The sequence below is a fragment of the Ammospiza caudacuta genome, chromosome 12 (assembly GCF_027887145.1).
Source record: "Ammospiza caudacuta isolate bAmmCau1 chromosome 12, bAmmCau1.pri, whole genome shotgun sequence".
NCBI lineage: Eukaryota > Metazoa > Chordata > Aves > Passeriformes > Passerellidae > Ammospiza > Ammospiza caudacuta.
Window position 1 is genome coordinate 4,740,201 of NC_080604.1, and position 22,484 is coordinate 4,762,684.

General features: G+C 40.4%; 1 protein-coding gene across 1 annotated transcript in view; it reads right to left on the reverse strand.

Moving 5' to 3' along the window:
• ATP2B2 (ATPase plasma membrane Ca2+ transporting 2) overlaps positions 1–22,484 on the reverse strand; it is a 403,728-nt gene that overhangs the window by 35,908 nt on the left and 345,336 nt on the right. The window contains exons 14-19 of the mRNA XM_058813217.1: positions 18,042–18,283; positions 16,831–17,065; positions 10,949–11,128; positions 9,490–9,577; positions 3,040–3,146; positions 2,195–2,386 (exon numbers count right to left, since the gene is read on the reverse strand). Of these exons, the coding sequence (XP_058669200.1) occupies positions 2,195–2,386; positions 3,040–3,146; positions 9,490–9,577; positions 10,949–11,128; positions 16,831–17,065; positions 18,042–18,283 (1,044 nt within the window). The remainder of the gene's footprint in view (positions 1–2,194; positions 2,387–3,039; positions 3,147–9,489; positions 9,578–10,948; positions 11,129–16,830; positions 17,066–18,041; positions 18,284–22,484) is intronic.

The following is a 22,484-nucleotide window of genomic DNA, read 5'->3' on the forward strand; positions in this document are numbered from 1 at the left end:
AGCACCTTGTTCTGGCTGGGTTTGTACCACGTGTAAAAACCTCCCAGAGTTTCCGTCCTCATTCCTGTGTTACCAGCCACAATCATTTCACAGCTGGGCATTTCCTCAATATGCTGGGAAATATTTCCAAAGGGAAACGCATCCTACTTTGCTGCAACACCACAAATTTTGTCCCTCAGCAGAGGCTCAGTGGTGACAAGAAGGGACCTCCAAGGCCTCTGAATGTCAGCCAGGGCACAGGAGAAGTTTGACCTCATGGGTTTGTTAAGGTACCTGGGTTTCTGGTTGCAAGGATCAATTCCATGATTCCAATGTAAGTTTAGCCTGGAGCAGAGATGATGATTTATTCATTGCTTTGCTCAGGTGTGCCTGGGCTGAAATGTACCTGCTGAAACAGGTATGGGCATCTGGGTGATGCACCAGGAGGGAAGCATCAGCTTTCTCACAGTGCATCCCAATCCAGGGAGGCACTTTGTGACAGCACCTGTCTGCAGCATCTAAAATATACATTATTTTAGGGACTGATAGCACTAAAAACCACATTTTGTTATTTTCTCATTTAAACAAAAACCTTACACTGTACTGCATATATCCTGTTTACTCTCTAGAGGGAAAAAAAAGTGCAATTTTTTCCTTTTGCCCAAAAACTTACAATTTGAGAAAAAAAGATGCTTGCTTTGAGATATGCTTCTTGCAAATGACCTGGATAAGTTGCATTTGCACCAGGATTGCAATGAAGGATTAATGGAGTGCAAGAAAGAGAGGTCTAAGTCCAACTCTATGTGTCATTTAATTGGTTTGTCATTTGCTTCTGGAATTAAAAATAACTGCCTGAAAGCAACAAAATAATTTTATCAGTCAAAAAGATTGGGGTTACTTCCATGGGTCAGCACTGCTGTCTTGAAAATAACCTCATTCCACAATGCATTAAAAAATATGTATTCATTGGTGAGGTATTCTGAGAGGAAAACATTCACATAACCTGCTCCTTTCCCAAACCATGGTGTTTTCAGTCTGACCGCCACAGGCTCAGGGATGGCAACATTGAAGGAGGCACAAAAGCTCCTAAAAGTGAGTTCCTTTGGGAAAAAAAAGGAATTAATCCAGCCTGACGTCAGCAGCTCTTTAACCCTCAGCAGCCTGATTCTTGGAATGCTCAGGAGAATTTCCAAAGGTTTTGATGCCACAACAATTTATTGTCTTTTCTTTTTTATATCTTTTATGTATTCTCAGTGCCCTTAGCATGCATACCTGTAATTCCTCAAGTCTGATAACTTAGCATAGTCCTGATATTCTATTAAGCCAGAAAGCCAAACATCCTAAAGGCCTCACAGACAGAGGCCAGAAAGCCCTAAGCCCCCTTGAGAAACCAAGGTCTCCTCTCAAATACATCCTGTAAACTAAGATTAAGCTCATTCAGGGAAAAATACTTCAAGATAAAAAGATACCACACTATTTATTCAAACATCTCATCTCTTTGTTAGATATGCTAATTTGCAAGGTCTATAAAATTGCACACACAATCTATCGTGTGCACCCATTTCAGTGTCCCCCACCATGATGAGGTGTTACACCACAAAAATGCTTATTAAATACCAAGGTAAAAACCCTTTAACCCTTAACCATGCCTAGTTCTTCATTTTAGGACCAAGGAAAAGGCATCCTCATAGTACCTGTAATTACTCCAGTCTGATAACTTAGCATAGTCCTGGTATTCTATTAGGCCAGAAACCCAAACATCCTACAGGCCTCACAGATAGAGGCCAGAAAGCCCTACGCTATCTTGAGAAACCAAGGTCTCCTCTCAAATACATCCTGTAAACTAAGATTAAGCTCATTCAGGGAAAAATACTTCAAGATAAAAAGATACCACGCTATTCATTCAAACATCTCATTGGGGCATTTTTGTAATATATACAAGGTGTATAAAATCGCACACGTGCGTACGCATTTCAGCATGCTCCACCTTAGTGAAGTGTTACATCACAAAATTCCTTACTAAATACCAAGGTAAAACCCCTTTAACCCTTAACCATGCCTAGCTCTTAATTTTAGCACCAAGGAAAAGGCATCAAGTGCTGTGTACCAAGCAGGAATCAAATGCAAGGCCCCATCCACTGGAAGCGTGGATCGCGGTGGGATTGCGGCGGGATTGCAGCAAGATTTCAGCAGGATCCCAGCAGGATTTGCTCACCTGGGTGATGCAGGCTCCGGTGAAGGCCACGATGACGGCCACGATGTTGACGGTGAGCTGGAACTGCAGGAACTTGGAGATGCTGTCGTAGACGTTGCGGCCCCACATGACGGCCTTGACGATGCTGCTGAAGTTGTCGTCCGTCAGGATGATGTCCGAGGCCTCCTTGGCCACGTCTGTGCCTGCGATGCCCTGGGGAGAGGGGTTGGGAATGAGATTCCCTGCTGGACAGCACAAATCTCCATAGTCAAAGCCCACAGGTTTTTATATTTCCTGGAATTTCGTTAATTCGGCCTGGTTTTGATGTGTTGAGTTAGGCCGCAAAAAGGGAATTGACAGAGAGCAGAGAATTCATGTGGTGATGGCTCTGAGTGTTTTATCAGCTTAAAGACTGCTGATTATCTGAGGTATTTTTGTCATTGATGATGGTTTTTTATTATCCATGAACAGAATTGGTAACAAAAATGAGAATTATGTGTCTTTATACACAGTCAGAGTACACATGGAGGACACCTTTCCAATTATGGTGGATTTTACCACAGCAAAAGAGAACTCCAGTATTGTGAAGAAAAAGTTCTTTTTTCTGTATGGGCAAAGGATTCTGCATAAAGCCAATAATTAATTAGACAAAATCCTGAAGAAGTATCAAAACAATGCCAGTGAATCCAAGTGAATTAAAGGATTCTGAGTCAACATAACTCATTCCCACCAATATATTCCTTCACTGACAAGTTATTACTTGCAGCTTATATAACTTATAGTGCTTATAACTAAGCAACTTCACATTCAATTAAAGGAAAAGCTCTTACAGCAAATTCATAATGGCACAAACATCAAGATTATACCATTGCAAAGCCAACATCAGCTTTTTTAAGTGCTGGTCCATCGTTGGTTCCATCCCCAGTCACAGCTACCACCTGCCTCTGTTCCACCTGTGTGCTGTCAATAATACCTGCAAAAAATGTATGTATGGGTGTGTGTTTACAGACATTTATGGGCAATAATTAGCTAGATAAAACATCCCTGTAAAAAAGCAGGGTCTGTATAATACAGATTGGATAACACCACACAGTTTTACAGAGATTAAAAAGGCAGATCTTTAAGGAAAATAATGATGAAAGCTGTAGCATCACCACCATCCACTACTAAACATCCCCATTAGGATTTACATGGAAAGTTCTGATCCTGTATCATCAACACATCAACACAACCTGCTCAGGCTTCAAAGGCAATGAGAGCAGCTCATTATGTCCTTCTGGCAGATTCCTGCTATTTAAAGTTTTGTGTCACAGCCCAGCACTGATCAAACATCGATGGAAAGGATTTGCCAAAACCTTAAGTTCATGTTTAGGGCTCTCCTAAACTGGGATCCAGCTGTAATATCAGCTTTACTAAGAGGCCTTCTTAACCTAGAGATAACAAAAGCCATTGATGAATTTTATGTAGCTGGAGAATTTTAGCAGCCATGTTCAATTTTGCCAAACAATGATTAAGGAGATACAACTAATTCTTTAAATTGTGGAACCAAGCATTTTAATAAATAGAGTAAAATAATTTTTACTTTCATTTTGAGATCATTTGAGAGAAATAAAAACCACTTTTCACTTGGTGAATCAAGTTTTTCACACAACAAGGCTGCAGGGAATTATTTTCCACTTATGCAGATCATGAAAGTCAGGAAAATAATGAAGAATTTTTCAGAGGTTACAGAAGCAGCCCAGGTTTTTATAGGAAGAAGATCATTCGCGATTCTTGTTTCTATTTCCATGTCAGGGTCCATTTGAGCACAAGTCCAGAACACAAGATTGTTGTGTAGGATACAAGAACACCTTTCCATATTGATAACTCAGGGGAGGAAAATGACAGAATTCCTTTTGCTAACACATTTTGCACAAAGTCATTACCTTCAAAAACAATTATCCAAACCTACCCAGTGTGAAAAGCTTTCACTCTGCTCTGAAAAAAATTCTCTTCCATATCAGATAACCAAGGAGAAATAGGAAATTGCAGATTACAGAGCAATAGCTGCCTCTTGGCAAGGTTCAGGCTTATCAGGCACCAGAAGATTGCAGTGCCCTGTGCAAGCAGTTAGTGCCCTGTATTTTTCAGAGTTATGAAAATGAGAAAAAGAATCCCTATTCACTTTCCACTGGTAGAATGATTTCAAAAAATGGCAATTACTCTGATAAGATCTCACAATTAGAGCCTTCAGTTTGTTGGGGTGATTTGCCTTTGGTATTACTAAATAAACAGGAACATCATCTGTCACTACTGTTAAAAGCATTTACTTTGTCTTGTTATTAACACATCCTTTGATGTTAAATTAATAGTTTAAGCTTCTGAAAAAAAAAAAAAAGTCATTAAAATCTCTGGCTCATTAAGGTATTAATTGCTCCAAAGAGGTCGATAGTATCTGCTCACAACTGGGCTCCAAGTGGGAGCACAACCCAAATCAAGTTGAAGAGGCTCAAACAAATGACCTCCTAATAGAGATAAATGGATATAAATAGTGACTGTGCTGATGACTGTGCCACCAACTGCCCTCCATCAGCCAACTCCTGGGTGCTGCCAACTCATTCACAAGGTTTAGGAGACATTTTTATCCCAAAATCCAAACTGTGCAGCCAGGATGAGCCCAGAGCACAGAGCTGAATGCAGCCATGGAAATCCAGACGTGAAAAGGTCTCAGGTGCCACCAGCACCTGAGCCCCAGACCTTCCCCACAGTGCCCACAGGAAAGATGTGGAATTCTGGGGATGGATTTCAGTGCTACCCATGGAGGAGAGAAGGACTTTGCAAAACACCCATCTGTACGTCAGACAAATTTCTAAAATGGAGCAGCCACGATTATTTGGGATTCAGAGGATTTATCACAGCTCTGCCAACACTCCCTGACTTCTGCCTGCTCTTTTTAATCTCTTCCTCCTCCCATTGCTGAATGTTTGCCTTCTTCCCAGCATGTGCCTCCCTCCAAACACATTAAGGTTTGTTTTTAATATTCTGTCAATGGCTGTGATAAGGTTTCACCTGAAGAATTCTCTTCAGTACTGAGAAATGTGCACAGATTAAATTCACAGTGTGAGGAGAGCAAAGAGAAGAAGGATGCCCAGGAAGGGCTCTCCCTCTGAGCTGTGGGGATTAATCTCTGATGTGATCAGGGAAAAATGTGACTGAGGGCATGAGCTGACAGGCTGCCAGTAAAGAGAACATTCCCTGGCCTTTGCACTCAGTCCAAGTGGCTGAAAAGAAGCTCCAGTAATAATCAATCATGTCTAACAACCAGGAAATTTTTTCCAACTATACAGCTTTACTCCAGCTGAATGCTTACATACAGAATTTTAATAAAAGCAGGTTTTCACAGGGAATTCTTCTACTCTCAGCAAAGCTTCCTGCCAAAACCGCCTTTGCTCTTTCACTGGCCTCTTCCCTCTGTTGAGCTGTTTGGCCATGACTTTCTCCTATCAGAAAGAATTTCATTCAACAGCCCCAGGAGCACACCTCGAGCAGAACATGACAGTGTGCTCCACACAGGGATCCCGCTGATGTGGCAGGAATTTGGGCAGGAAATTTGGACAGGAATTTGTCCTGTGTCTTGCATAAGACACAAGTTTCTCCGAGCAAGCAGCTTGTGTCAGATGAGGGCAAAGATCAGATTTAAAACAATCATGCAGACCTGTCAAGAAGGGCTCTAAGCCTGCCGTAAAAAGCACAAAATACAAGATACAAAACTGAAATTTATCCTACATCTCCCACCTTCCTCCCATCTAACACTAAGCAAGCATTAAATCAAATCCACTCAGGATAATAACTCAGGGAATATCAAAGAACAATGTCTCTTCTGCACCCATGGCTCAGCTCAGACCCATCACAGACAGGTTCTCCCTTTGTCACAGGACAAGTGCTGCTCTATTTAACCAATCCTTGCTCGTCACCCTTAGAGTTACATCTCCTGGAAGAAAAAAAAAAATCCTGTTTTAGAGATTTCTTTCTGTCTCAACTGCTTAAAACAGGCAGGAAAATTCAGCTGCAGCTGAGGATTTCAGAGCTGAAGCCCAGTTCAGGGTTAGAGAGGCAGGAAAGCTGATCCTCCCCCAGGATCACACAGATTTGTGTTTCTTTGACAAGCTAAACAGAGGTACAGCCATGTATTTTCATAAACACGTCCTCTTCAGGTTAGTTTTTAATATTTTCAAACTTATGGAAGCTCCCTGTTAACGTAACAAGAATTTGCAAAATCTGTCTGAAGGAGAAAGCTCAAATCTATTTCAGTTACATGCTTGGGTACCTGCCTGGATAGAAGTTTAAAGGTTTTTTATATAAAAATGTTCTATATGACATTACAGACAGCATTGGGAATTAACTGAAAATTCCTCCACAAAGTTCAGAATATCAATTAATAACATTTTCTGTATTTTGATTATTGTACCCATCTCACAGCTTTCCACATTAATGAGGTTATGAACATACTACCATGCCATGAAATTATAGTTGAAATATTTGAGTAATTAAGGGTAATTACTAAAAATCTTTTTTTCTTAAAGTTCCCTTTCTGTTTGATAACAAATTAGCCCTGCATGAGAATAGATGTTTTTAATATCACGAAAAAAAAAAAAATTCCAGTCTAATTTAAATATTTTGGAAGGTACCACTTGTTTAATTGGTTAACAGAGTATTTCTTTGATCTTTTCTTCTGATGATATATTCTCATCAGTGTTAAACAATTGTTTCCTGCAGCGTTTTCAAAAGATAAACTGACAATTTTGAATTATTTCAGCAATAGCACTGTAACCTTACATCAGTATAAATGATATGTAATTTTACTTGTTATATTTGGAAATAGAGTTAAAAATATGGAATTTTTAATTTGACAAATAATAATATGAAATATGAAATTTTTAAAATATGAAAAGGTGTCTTAAAACCCATCCCAAATTGTATTTCAGCGGGACTGAGATTTTGGTTTCACTGAAGGGCTTTGTGAGGATAAACCATTCTGATGGGCGTTTTTCCAATCTACCTCTACTTCAAAGCCATAAATGTTTGACTGCAAGTGTCTGCCCAGGCTGAAATGCTGAACCATGCCTTTCTCTGGTCCCTGAGCAGCACTGAAAACAAAAGTGAAAAATAAAAATGATCCTTTGCTGGGTGGGATTGTGCTATGTTAAGGGGAAAAAAGATTCCCTCCAGCAGCTGTATGTCATTAAAAATTAAATATAAAAAAAGTTTATTTTCTGATGTGTGTTTTTAGCCTAGAGCAGATAGAATACATCAAAGGGGAGAAAATCCTCTCAATCCCTCAAGTGTCTGAGAAAAAACATAACATTTTAATAAGAGGCCCAAAACTAGTGAACATTTAAATAGTTTCTTGTAACTTTTAATGGCCCTTGGAGTATTACCAGCCAAAAAATTCCATCATGATTTCCACAGACTCATTCTTGAACTTTGTTAAGACACTTAATTACTCTCTCGACCTTGTCACATCTTTGAAACATTAATTGTGGTACTTGCACATGGCATTCAGTAGGAGTAAATATCTTTTGGGCTGTCCAAGTGCTTATGCTACAAACCATCAACAATTTGCTGTTCCTTTTCTCTACAGCTCTCTATTGACTTCAATTTCCCTGGCAAAGGTTTCCTGCTCCTCTTGAGGGAAAATCCTGAATGATTCAGACGAGCACTCCCGAGGGACTTGGTTAATCCACTTAATGAAACACAAATTGTTGTGTTTCTGCAACAAATCAGCTGCTGGGATGAACAAGGGCTGTTCTCTGAGAACAGGATCCTGGAGCACAGGGTTTAAGATGCACTGCTCAGGAGAATTCAGCTGACCTTGGGCAGGTCTAACACTGACCCATGGAGATAAAAATGCCCTCCAAACCTTTCCAATCCTGAACAAACCCCTACTGGAAAACCATTTTGGAGCACACCTCCCCAAGGAATGTGTATTATTTGTTAATTACACATAGGTACTACCATACTAATAAATGGTGTACATTATAAAATATACATGTAAAAGGGGGGAATGAAGATGATACATTCTGTCTCCATCTGCCCCATCCAGTGCCCCATCCAGCACCATCCATTTGCACCTTGTCTCAAGCCCAAAGAACCCAACTGATCCAGTCTTCAAATTCACAATGGGACTTCTGCTCTAGAAGACATTTAGGCATTTTAAAAATTTGCATGAAGCTCAAATGCCTTTGCAATCAGTCATGTATGGAATCACAGAAACAAAACCTAAAGGATTTCCTACCTAAATGTGGATTAATATTGGAGCCGTCAACAGCTGAAAACAGGTATGTGATCAGCTGGATCTTAGCCTGAACTTAGCTGCTCCAAGAATTGCTAAAAGGGGCTCTCCAGACTTTCCAGGGCCTTAGCAAAATATTCCAGCTCTTTCCTCATCAGGAAACAGCAACCTGCTGACAGGGTTTCTACCTGAGCATGGCCAAAAATGATGTTATTCCTGCCCAGAAACTGCCTGATTTCACCAGCCATGAAGTGTGAGCCTCCAAGTCAACTGAATAAGATGTCAAGTCCTCAAAAGAAAGAAGGAAACTGCAAACCAAACCATCTTTAATGGCAGCATTCCATCTGCAGACAGTGTGGGGAGAGAATGGAGTTTGTATGGGGCACTTCCTACAGGGCAGACTCTAAAAATACAGGAATCTAAAGGGAGCCAATGCAAATCAAACAGTTAATTAGCTCATAGGAAAAATGGAATTGGCTGAAATCCCCATCTCCACTGGGCAGCTCCCAGTCTCACCATCCCTTGCTGCTGTGACAGGAATAGGTTTTTTCCTCTTGGAATACTCTTTAGGACAAGTCTGGGAGAAGAGATGCATGGAGTGACTGGATTCACTCTGAATGAGATTGCTTTTGCTTCCCTCATAAAGCAGTGCAGGCAAAGACAAAAAAATCTACATCCCTTCTTGTTTATATCTTGTTTCCCAGCAATATTTTCTTTCTGCCCTCCAAATGCACATTTTCCCTCCCAGCTCGAGTCTCATTCCAATTAAAAGTCACAAGGCAAATATGAGATTGCCTAAATGCACTTGCCAGGCATCTTGTTGCTATTTCTATTATTCCTGCCAAGGAGTTTCCTATTATTTTCCATGTCAAGGCTGAGGTAGAACACAAACACAAGAGCGCAAGAAAACTTCCTTGTGTGGTGTAGGGATGTGCAGTTAAAGATGATAGCTCAGGTGGATTTGTAACAGTGAAATCAAATCAGATTATGTCATTTAACATCTTTCTCATTGATTTCCAGCCCCCCACAAGCAGTTTGCACCCACCTTTCACCAAAGTGTGTTTGTCCGTGGGGGAAGAGCGAGCAAGCACCCGGAGCTTTGGCCAGATTTTGTCAATCCGCTCCTGCTCGATCTGCAGGGGGAAAAGACAAAAAAAGAAACCAAACAGTAAAACCTCCAGCCTTGTGATAAGGAGACTTTATGTCATAGTGTCAGAAAATTCCCATCATTGCTCAAACCTGTAACTTTTCTCCAGAAAAATTCCATGCTGCAAGTGAAGACAAGGCCAGTACTAACAGGGCTCAACTGCTGGCCAACACAGGTAAATTTTTCCACAATATCTAACCAGCCTTTCCTATCTTCTTTATGGGTAATTCCACCCAGAATCATCACTCTAGATAAAGGATACTGGAGTTTCTCAAAGCTGATCAAACCTGTTCCCAAGTTTGTTGTTCTACTCCACAGGAGAACCCAAATCCTTCATTTAATACCAATAATGGCAAGCTTTTCTTGTGTAGCAACAGGAGCAAAGCCAAGCTTGTTGCATTTACCAACATTTCCAGGATTCCACCCATCCATGCAGGGAGCACATGACTGTGTCCACTCGTTTAAGATGGACTCGAGAGCCAGCATAGATTTTTAGTTTTTGGAACTGTGTGTGAGCTCCTGTCGCAGACATCTTTTCATGAAAATTTTTTTCTTTAGGATTTTTCCTCCTGAGAAGCTGGGAGGCCTCAGGAACAAAATGTAAACATTGATTATCTGCTGCTGTGGAATGCAACAAGTAGATCTGAGATTGGTCTCGTGGTTGTTTGTAATTAATGGCCAATCACAGCCCAGCTAGCTTAGACACAGAGCCCAAGCCACAAACCTTTCTTACCATTCTTTCCTTTCTATTCTTAGCTAGCCTTCTGATGAAATCCTTTTCTTCTATTCTTTTAGTATAGTTTTAATTTAATATATATCATAAAATAATAAATCAAGCCTTCTGAAACATGGAGTTAGATCCTTCATCTCTTCCGTCATCCAAGAACCCCTGTGAACACGGTCACAAGCTCCATCTTTGATGAGGAGTTAAAAACCTTCCACAGGATGAAATTTTTTAATGCAAATCATTGCTGTGAGTACATTAGAGAAAGTGGAATAAATTAAAAAAATGAGAGGAGCTGGTTCTCAGTAGAGATTGCATTTTAGGAGCAAAATTGCTGTTGAGTTCCTCCTCCTCCTTGCCATAAACCTGCAAGATTCTTTCTCCTCCTTGCCTTAAACTCCTGCCTTAATGGACTTCGTTTTGATTTCTTGTGGAGCAGTGCAGTGGTTCTAAAAACTGCAGAATTAGGCCTGTACTAAACTGATACTGTAAGAGCAAACACTGGAATTTCACCACTGTTTTGAATTACAAATATTTAGCAGGAGAAAAAAGCAGGAATGTTTCCAAGTGGTCTTTACAAGGCGCACACCAGCGCAGGAGAATATTTTGGTGTTTTCACCGGGTTTTGTTTACCTCTCCCTTCTCATTTCGGATCCTCCTGTTGAACTCCTTGCCCTCAAGGCAGAGGAAGTCCTCTCCGGGGTGGATGATGCCGCATTTGATGGCGATGGCACGCGCAGTGTTGATGTTGTCCCCGGTGACCATGCGCACGGTGATCCCGGCTCGCTGGCACTTCCGGATGGCTTCTGGCACCTGCAGAGACCCCTCAGGGCTTTAGCTTTTGTATTTTTCAAATCCTGTACTGTAACTCTAAACTCCACATAGAGTGCTAGTTAACCGTCTTCACATTTTGGTCAGATAAAATTATTGATTACAGACAGGTGCTGCCATGCTAATAAATTGTGCACATTATAAGATATACAACAATTCCTCTCTGGGCCTGGAACTCAAGGACACCTCACTGCCTAAGGCCCCAAAAAGAACAACCAAAAGTGAGTTAGGGGGAGCAAACTGGGGGTGAATGACTGCATTCCCTGCAGCTGGAATTGGAGCATAAACCCCTGATCTGTGAATGCCCAAACTGACAATTGTGTGACAAACTCGTGCCCATGGCCCACCTTGGGTGCAGCCTCTGGAGGCTGTGGCTGCCCAAGCTGTGCCCACTGAAGGCTTTCATAGACCCCCACTTTATTCTCTGAACCCTGCCTGGCCTCTGCTCCAGGGGCAACTCCAAGGAATCACAGAAACAAGGCAAGGGCAAAGAAAACTCCTGGATCAGAGATAAAATACAAGGCAGGTGTTTCCATCCAGAAAAATTAAGGAATGCCTGAAGCAGGAAGAGGAATCAGATGTATTTTATTGTTACTTGACTGTTCTGGAGTTGTGGTCACTCCACAAGCAAGGTAAATCTTGTATCAAGAAGTAAAAAATATCTTCGAGATCAGTTCCTTCAACTTTCTCCTGGCTTGAAAAAAAATGAGTGCTCTGCAGCTTTTTTGACCTTTAGCAAGCTGAACATAACTACTCAACACGTGCAAATATGGACAATATAAACATTCTATACAGAAAATTACTTTACTTCTGATCCAAACCGTCCTTTCAACAAGATTTTAAAAGTTTTTGTGATTTAGCAGTACTTAATTCATGCTTATCAACAGGTGGAATTCCTAAATACAGGAGTTTAAAATTAACATTTTACATATTTCAAAATCATTAAAGTGAAGCTTATTTTACAAATGCCTTTTCATGCATGAGATAAACTTCTGCTGCACAGGAAATGTATCAGGGAGAGAGAAATATTCAGGGTATAACAGAGATTGTGAGATTAATGTGGGAGCTCCATTGTGACTTGGCAACATATACATCTTATTTTAAAAAAATAAAATCAGGAATTAAAAGAAAAGATTGATTCCTAATAGTTAAATAAAGCTGTTTTAATACAGTACTTCAGTAAATGAAGGCTTTAGAAAGGTTCCATGTTTTTAGCTCAGTTTCAGATAGGGAAAAAAAATTATGTTCCCTTAAACTACATCCTAATTAATTATAATTTCTAAGTAACTATCACTAACCAATTAATTCAGTCTCATCAGATTTTTGCATTATTTTGCATTATTCTTATGAAAGCATTATTTCTTCAAGAGAAAAACAGCAATATGATTTAAAGTGGGAGAATAAGGAATGTGTTTAACATGTCCAGAACCGCCTGGATGTCACTCTTCAGCACAGCATCACTTCTCTAAATTTCATTTTTACCTACAAGAGTCTAGAGCCCCCCAGGATTCATCATGAAGGCTGAAGCCCTTCACATAGCTACGGGGAAGTGAACTGCCCTACTCAGAAGATGGCAATGCACAATTATTAAAAAATGTTTTAAAACCACACAACTATTTAGGAAAAGGTATCAAAATAGATATTACTGTCTATATTCAGTGCACAACCTCCAGCACAGATATACGTGTTGTGCAACTCAATGCCAGTTTGAGTGGATTCATCTCATCCATTAGTGCAGAAAATGCTGAGAAAAGGAAAAACCATCTCCAACATTACACTGCTAATTTTATGCATTTCTAGATATTTTCATTTCCTCTGTAGCAACAAGTAGGGGACACCAGTGAGTATGTGTTTTATTATATAATATAATATATATTATATTATTATATAGCTATTACAAATACTTTACACATACACCACTGAGTGTGTATGTGTAAATCATTTATGACAATCCTTGCTCTGAACCAGTGTGGCAAACCTTGGGCTCAAAGGGATTTCCTGGGGCCAGGAAAGCACTGAAAACCCTAAACTCCTCCACCACACCACAGATAATGGTTCTCCCAACCTGGGAATAATTTCACACCAGGTTTGGGAATATTTATTAAAGGCATTTTGTGGAGTTCCCGTTTTCCAAAATGCCTCCCTAAACCAACACTTCAGTGATGACCAGAGCAGCATTTTCCCAGGATTCCCAGGAAAATCCCTCCACCCTGAGTGTGTCCACAAGACATGTTGTTTGCCGGGCTCTGTCAATACAGATCACAAAACCAAGGGCAGAATTCAGCAACAGAGCTTTATCTTCTTATTTCCTCACCTCTAACTGGGAATATTTTCCCCACAAATTGTACACCCTGGAAAAATCATTTCCACCTGAAGCCTTGTAGTGATGTGAAACAGGTTTCTGTAGGGGAATGAATGATCAGGTCCAGTCTGTTCCTTAAGCAAATGACCCCTGATCTCCCCTGTTTCCACATTCATAATCCTGCCTAAATCCCATTTGTCAATTGGAAATGCTTTTGGTACCCACTTGGAGCTGTGGTGACCCTCATGCATAGGACAGGACAGATTTAGATAGAAATCTGGAAAACCAGCCCAATGGATGGACTGTGAAGGAGAAAAATAAATTGCAGTGCAAGCAGCAAAAAAAGGATATTCCCATGAAAGGTCAGTCCCATTGAACGAGGTCAGGGGAGGACAGTCCCACTTGCAAACACATCTCAAACTCACATCTAACTGGAGAAATCATCCTGTTTCCCTCTCCTGTCATTTTCTGGACAGCTGGTGGGTGGTATCTGATTTAATAGTGTGTACAGTAATTACAGTTAAAATATTGTTCATATTTTTTTATTGCTGTAAGGGAGAAAGAGTGTTGGCAGACTGAGTGGGCAGAGGAAGCAGATATTTTCCATCAGTTTTGCAGAGCTTAAGTACACATTTCACAATTTTTTGGGGTTTATTTTCCCTCTGCGAAGCAAAATTTCCAATGCAAGCACGCATGCACCAAGTATCCAACGCAGGAATATCTTTCCCAATCAGGTGACAAATAAATAGGAGATATTTGGAAGGGATTTACGTTCATCTCCCAGAAATAACAGACTGGAGGCGTTTTCTGGCAGATCAGTGTGAGCCAGTTCAGGCTCATTAAAATCAAGCCAGAAAGAGTGTCAGGATCAACAGAGAATCTCTGCAGGAGAAGGGCATCACTCTGTTTGTTCTCTTCCTGTGTATTTATCAAAGAAAAATAAAAAACACACCCACAAAATATAAATATCAACCAAGTAGTTCAGTGTTTGCTAAATCCAGCAGCTGCTGGTGTCTGAATTAACCTGGGAATATGGAAAAGCCACGGGTGTCCATGGTGGGCATTCCAGAGAAAACTCAACGCTTGCTGGACATCAGTGATAAATAACTCGTTCAAACTGGGTTTTTTAGTGTATGAGGGAGATGTGAGTGCCAGAAAGCTCCCTGAGTATCCCAAGAATACCCCTGGAAGCAGGAGGGAGGGAGGATTTCTCCAAAACAGCTGGTGTTCCCACATGGGATCATTCCTGGATGCACAGGAGCCATGTCCCACAGGATCCACAGCACAACAGGGAAAAGGAGAATCTTGATTCTTCCCCAGAAAACACAGGAATGTAACTGAAGGGAAGGTAAAGCCTGCCAGGACTGGGACAATTTTATCAGAATTACCTGAATTATAACCTCCATCCAAATAAATCCTGACACCAGTGAATATTGAGAATCTGATAAAACAGCACTTTTAGTAAGAATTCTTACTTTTGTGTTCTTTTTTTCCCCCTGCAGAAAGCACTTTGAAAATCCATAAGCTCCAGTGGGGAGTCAATTTAATGAGCAGATTTCATTCTGGCAAAATATTCCCTATAACTGCTCAACATCTTGCTATTTCCATCAGCAATGGAGATTTCACACATGCACATTACAATATTCCAACCAAGTCAGATATTCCAAACTTACAGAGTTTTCTGAACTTTATGTTTTTCTCCTGGCTCGGAGTTTATTGGTTCATTTATTTCCCCTAAAGTACTGCTTCTTATAATGTGCAGAGTAGTAATAATTTAAATATTGGTTTAAATATTTTCATGATGTTATTGCCACTCTGAAGCAGTCAAAAGAAACAAGGTGGAAAAAAACAAAAACCCAAGTCCCAAATGTCCAAAATTTGCTAAAATCCTGAAATTGCAAGTATTTTATTGTGTGACTTGCACTAAAATAGAAATGTTCCTGCATGTTCTGGTGCTAACCTACAAGAAATTCAATACAATATTCAAGTGTTTGTTTAGAAATAAGATGTTTTCCTGCCTTCATCTCTTTGATTCTTTACATATAAGTCAGATTTGCCTTCTATTTTTAGCAGAATTATTCACTTTTACCTCAAGCTCCCAAAAAATTATTCCCTGCAAGATAAGAGCAGCTCTCTTACAAAACACCCTCCTAACAACCACATGAAAGGAGAGTTTGCAGCTATTTTCCATAATAACTGCAAATCCCACTGCTCCCCAATCCCTCAGTCTGTCACACCACACGGAACCTGACTTAAAGCTGTTTTCTAACGTGGATCATGATTTAATTTAGGAGGGGGAGAGGATTGATTCACAGTTCCAGTGGCCACTGACAAAATATTTCTGAAAATATCTATATTTCTGAAAAATATTTTCTGAAAAATATCCGTCTATGTGAGCTGGAGCATTAAAGGAGCACTGCAGACAGAACTTCTAAAGGACATTTTCCAACATTTTGAAAGCCTTTCAATGTCAGCCGTGGGGACAGATGGATTAGCAGCATGAGACCATCTGATGACAGATAAAGTGGATGCTGTTTATCTGCTTTTCGTGGAGATAAGGAGTTTATCATCCAGTTGTCACCTACACAAGATTTACTTTTTATTTTAACCTTCCTATTGAGGAGAAAAACCCAATAAAATCCATTCTGAGGCAAGGCACAGTCGTGCAGTTGGTACCTGGGGTTGTGTTGTGCAGTTCCAAAGTTACTGTCACCATTTTCAAACCCTAGCATGGAATTAATAATTCTCCGTTAATTATCAAGCACCAAATAGAGAGATCAGAATTCTCTAACTCAACCCTTTGTGTAATTTACAAGTGTAGAAGCAGGGGTGTGTTTCCCATGTGCACACCTACTACTGATTTACTCTGAAGTTGTATATATATTTGTACAAGCCTTGTAAATGTGATATCCATGACAACTGCAGCCTTTCCTTCTTCAAGTACAATATTAAAAACAAGTTTTCCTGAGTAGTCACCAGGTACAATCTTAAGTAAAGTGACAACTATTACAATAAATGGCAAAAACTCCAGTTTCTCTGGAAACTGTCATTATAATCATGACAATTTTAATGACTGCACTTGTCTTCCCTTCTTTCAGAGTTGTACATCACTACACTGCTTAAAGGAAAATTCTTTAACATGTGGGAGCATTACAAAACCTCTGCTGATCATTTCAGTCTGGCACTGCAGAAAGCCCTGTATTCCTTTATTTAAATAGAGTTGAATTTTATCACCTTAATTATTTGGGTTTTTATCAAGTAAAACCCATTTCTAGAGCTAATTTTCAGCTTCTTTGAAAGAGCTAATTTAAAAAAGAGATAAAACCTGTAAGAAACCATTCAGGTTATGTCCAGTTTTACAAAAGATAAAAATTGGACGTACCTCTGGCCTTACTGGGTCTTCAATGCCAACGACACAGATGCAAGTCAGGTCGGATAAGATGTCGTTCTCGTTGTCCCAGTCAGGCTCAGGGCTGCTGGGGAAGTCTCTGAAGGCCACACAGATGGTTCTCAGCCCATCACAGGCCATGGGCTCAATCACCTTCTTCACCATCTCGTCCCTGTCGCGGGGCCTGAAGATGCGCGGTTCCCCGGCGGCGTTGAGGATCCTGGAACACCTGGTTTGGGCAGGGAAAAGAGAATAAAATCTGAGTGTGATGCCTTGGGATTTTAGTTCGTATGTTTTTCATCTATTTGTACTCCTGCAGTTCTTTAGTGTGTAACTCCAAACCCCACACCCAGTGCCAGCTGCAGCTTTCCCATTTTGGGCAGACACAACAATTCCTCTCCAGGCCTGGCAATCAAGGACACCTCACTGCCTCAGGGCCCAGAGATGGCAACAAAAGGGACTTTTGGGGTCGATGACTTCATTACCTGATGCTGGGATTGGCAGATTAACCCCCAATGTGCAAATGGACCAAACTTATAAAAGTATAAAAACCTGTGAGCCATTGTCCATTTTGGGTGTAGGCCCTGGGGGGCTTCATCGGCCCTAAATGTACTTGCAGGCCCTTCAATAAATATTCTTTTATTTATCTTTTAAGGGAATAAATATGCTTTTATTCCCTTAATTCTGTCTGGTGTCTGTTTTTCAGTAGCTCCAAAAAGGCATCAAGTATGCATGACTTTGTGCATGACTGCCAAAGTATTTCCTGTATAAGCTCATTTCAGTCAATACTTTCCTCTTCTGATGTCAGGTTTTAAGTTTCTAATGTAAATTTCTAGAAGATTCACTACTGAAATATCAGAGAGAATTTGTAATTTATTGCACAGACACCAAGAGACCTTCATGCATTATTTTCTCAATAATCAATGAGCTGGCAGCTTAGTGTGAAATTGAAAAGTGCTTATTTTCCAAATGGGTTGAACATAAAGAATCCATTTATAAATTACCAAAGGCAGACCCAGTTCTTTGGTAAGAAAAACACACCAATTTCCCAGAAACACTTTAAAAAATTAAAAAACAATAGTAGTGCCTCATGCTGCTAAGGTGTGTCACATTTCTGGTGCAGGCAGCAAACTCCAAACACCAGAAATTCCACATTTTAGTGCCAGGATGCTTTGAATTTTGGAAAAAATGAGGCCTTCACTCACTTCTTGAGAACAATCTCGGAGGCTCCCTTGCTGTACATGCGGAAGCTGCCGTCGGGCATTTTGATGACCGTGCTCATGGACTTCCTCACGGAGTTGAAGGTGTAAACCTTGTAGAGCTTCTCCTCAGGGATGAGGCTGCGCACGGGCTCGTAGTCCTGCTTCAGATCCAGCACAAAGCCCAGGAGCCCACACTCCGTCTTGTTGCCCACCTGGCGAGGCAGCCCGCCCTCTTTTTCTGGTGGCTGGAGAGAAGAGAAAAGAAATTGGAGATTAATTTCTCTCATTTCTCTCACAGTTCTTAAGTTTAACATCTGAGCTGTGCAGCCACGAGTCTTCCAGTTCTTAAAATCAAGGTAAAAATTCCATAGAGCTCCAACAGACCTGAAGCATCTCCTCACGAGAAGAAACATTTCTCTAGACAATATTTGCCACATTTGGTCTCTTGCATTTCTTTTTTCTTAAATTAGCCATTGGCAGCTTGTGATGGTTGGGCAATCCATTAAAAAGGAAGTAACTTTCCTTAGGCTGAAAACCAAGCAATTCTCACTTGTCACGAACAGAGGATTTCCTTTTCTCTCTTGCTTAGAATTTGCTGATTTTCACAGCTTTAAAAGTGAGTTAAAGAAAGCTCTATCTTTTTCTTTTTTTTTTTCCTGCCAGGCATTTTTATATAAAAATAAATCTCCTTCCAACCATAACAACAAATCTCAGTGAAAAAAAATCTATGAAATAATAGTCCTGTATCTAAATGTACTTGTTTCTAGAATTACTTTAGTCTGCTGCTTCAGACAAATAAATTCTATGTGTGTTACAGAAAATGGAGTAGGTTGAACACTGTGCAACTTCTACCAATTTTTAGTCCTTCTGAAGGAGAGAAGGAAGGACAAGGAGAACTTTAAATTCCCTTTCAAAACAGAAATAAACAGTTAATTTACAAACTTTCTTGGGAGTGTTGTACACCCCAAACAAAATATTCCTCTGCCAGGACTCCAGACTTCCAGTGGCCAATGTGTGAACTATAAACTAATGATAACTTGCAGTTTCTTATGCTCAGTAGAATTAAAAAGTGTTCCTTAAGCCATGGCTATACTGCCCTTATGGGAAGAAAAACAGGAAATCATCTCACAGCTTTACTTTGCACTGAAAACAGATTTTGATTTGGCTCAAGCCAAGACTCTACGTCATCATTTTCAATGTGAGTTTAACATTTACCTCACATTTTGCAAAATTAGGACTGCAGGACTGTATTCAGAATCCGTGTTTAATTTCACTTTAAAATCCAGTTTACTTCAGCAATGGGATTCCTAATAGATGGAACTTCCTACATTGTCCATCACTGGGATGAAGGCACACAAAGGAAATTATTAAAGCTGCAAATCAACCACCCTACTGGATCTGAATTCATGTAACAAGTATGGCCACCAAAAGGGAAAATGAGGCCTTTTTAATGAGCATTAGGAATTAATTATCCCAGAAAACCACCAATTGCAGCTGGTTTGAAAATGAAGGTCAGATAGATAACAGATTTCTAGAACTGAAGCAAACAAATAAACATTAATTTTTCCAAAAGAATCATGTCCCTATTAGCAGGAAGACTGATACCTGGTGACAGGTAGATGAATGTTTTTTTTTTTTTTTTTTCAGAGAGAAGCAGCTACAAAGAACAACACAGAATAACCCAAAACTCTCTGTCTGAAAGAAATTTATCCTTCCAAAAAGGATTGTAACATCTTTCTTTTATGTGAACCATCATTTTTACTGACTAATATGGGTCAGTCTGGTGCTGCTGTGACATTTTAACATCACTCCAGGGTCACTGTAAAACACTGACATTCAGCAAAAATGCCAGTGAGATACATTAATTTTATTACCTGCTATAACAACTTGTCCTGCTGTAACCTCATTATACTGTGATGTAACTTCCCGCTGGATTCTCAAATTCATTTAAGAATCCCTAATTCAAAATGGAAGTGCTCGTAGTGAGGTGTATCTGGAATTCAGTGGAGTCAAAAAATACCTTTTAAAATCCAGTTTTGTTTACTTAAATAAGTTTTGTGTTCCTGGCATTGCAGGCACAGAGTTCCTGAAATCTGCCAGGAACTTCAGGTTTCTCAAAGCAACAGAGGAACCAAATTCAGTGCCTGGGTAGTGATGGGTACCAGGGAAGATCCATTCCTCTGGGCACATTAAATCCAACTCCTCTCATTTTAGATCTAAATCCTCATTTATGCTTCTCTTTGCCACTGAACTCAATGAAAATTGTCATTGAATTAAATGTGAATGTGGTCAGGCCACTGGAACACTCCTGGAACCCAAAGAAAAACAAAGTTTTCCGTCAAAGCCAGACAATTCTAGACAATAATTAATTTATAGATATGATTTCATCATGCCCTGATGCCAATGGAAATCAAGAAAATAAAAACCTGCTCACAATTCTCAAAACAAAAAACTATCAGAGTCCTTCCAAAATCATCTTTATTTCAACAAAAAGTAGATCACACTCCCCTGTTCTTACCACAGCCTAAAAATAGATTCCTTTCAGGGAACATCTTTTGAATGCAAATACGTAAGCAAGGGGGAGAAAAAAAATCCCCATGAAAAGAAAAGGAACAGACACTTCAGAAGGGTTTCAAAACCTAACAAGTGGCCACCTCCCTGCAGAGCAGCTGCTGTCTCCATATTCTTTGTGCATTACATTAGGGGCAAGCATATGGTGCTGAGAGCTGGCACGGAGCACTTCCTTCCCTGCACTGTTCCAGCTCAAAATCTATATGCCAGGAGCAGCCTCCTTGCAGATTGTTCTTGACAATCCCTTTGCAGAAGCTGCTGCCTCTGAAACTTCCTGCTGGGCTGGAGCTAAATTTATTTCTCGCTGAATTCTGCGGTTCATGGCACCTGGAAAACAAGGACAGCCCGATGGGGTTGCTCTGCAAGGGTTCACTGGGAGCAGCTTCAGTGACCCCTCAGAGCATGGAACTGATACCTTAGCATTTTAGCTTGTATATATTTAATTTATTGGTACTCCTGCAGCTCTTTAGTGTGTAACTCCAAACCCCACAGCCAGTGCCAGCTGCAGCTTTCCCATTTTGGGCAGACACAACAATTCCTCTCCAGGCCTGGCAATCAAGGACACCTCACTGCCTCAGGGCCCAGAGATGGGAACAAAAGGGACTTGGGGGGAGCAAACTTGGGCTCAATGACCTCATTACCTGGAGCTGGAATTGGCAGATTCACCCCCAATGTGCAAATGGACCAAACTTATAAAAGTCTAAAAACCCCTGACCCCTGGTCCATTTTGGTGTAGCTCCTGCCCAAAATGTACCTGCAGGCTCTCCAGCTAACAGAACTGCTTTTTATTCCCTTAATTCTGCCTGGCCTCTGATTTAGATAGCCCTGACACAGCATCACTCTAATATTCCTCAATTTAATATTGATTTTAGCAGAATGGGAGTTCTGAACAACCACTGCCATCATTATTTACACTGCTACATTCCTGGCAGTGCTACTCCCCCATTTATGAACAGGTGCAGCTGGTTTCACAACAAATATCTCAAAAGCCTGACAAATATTCATCATTTGAGTTTAATTAGAGACAGAGTAATGGGCTGGCTGGAAATTCAAGGATGACAAGTGCAAAACCCCAAGCAGAACCCCCAATATGCAAAATGGACCAAACTTATAAAAGTATAAAAACCTGTGAAACACGGTCCATTTTTGGGTGTAGCCCCTGAGGGTTTCATCTGCCCTAAATGTACCTGCAGGCCCTTCAATAAACAGAACTGCTTTTTATTCCCTTAATTCTGTCTGGCCTCTGGTTTTAGGCAGTCCCACAAAGGCACCATAACCCTTGGAAGTGGGAAGAGGGAAAGGCTTTGAGCTGAGATTTACCACAGGGAGCTCCAGCAAGGACCTTCTGCTCCCCACAGGTCACCTGCAATCTGTTCCATCACCTGCTTGCAAGGGACCGAGCCAGGATCCTCCCCCAGTCATGACCCTTGCAAAATTTTTTTCAAACATCTCTCCCAAGCCTTTGGATTATTTCCCCACAACATTTCGATTGCAAGCAGCTTCTCACATGCAGAAGAACCCCCAGACAGATGTTTAAAAAGCCCTGGTTACACCCAGCAGATCAAAATAGGTTTCTAGGTCAAACTACAGCTGCATTACCAAGGCTTAAAAATACCAATCCAAAGCCAGTATTGACCTGGTACTGAGTTTGGATTACAAAGGGAATTTTCAGAATTGTTGCACTGGGAAATAATTGACTAATAAAAGGTTTTAAGAAGAAAGATAACATTCTGGGAATAACTTAAAGAGGTGATTCAACTTGTAAAATTAGATTAGGAAATAATTCCCATTTTTGACCTACTCTTTGCTAAATCTCCCTTTTTTCTCTGCAAGAAGACCCAAGAAGTCCTTCTACATAAAAATGTCAGGATTTTC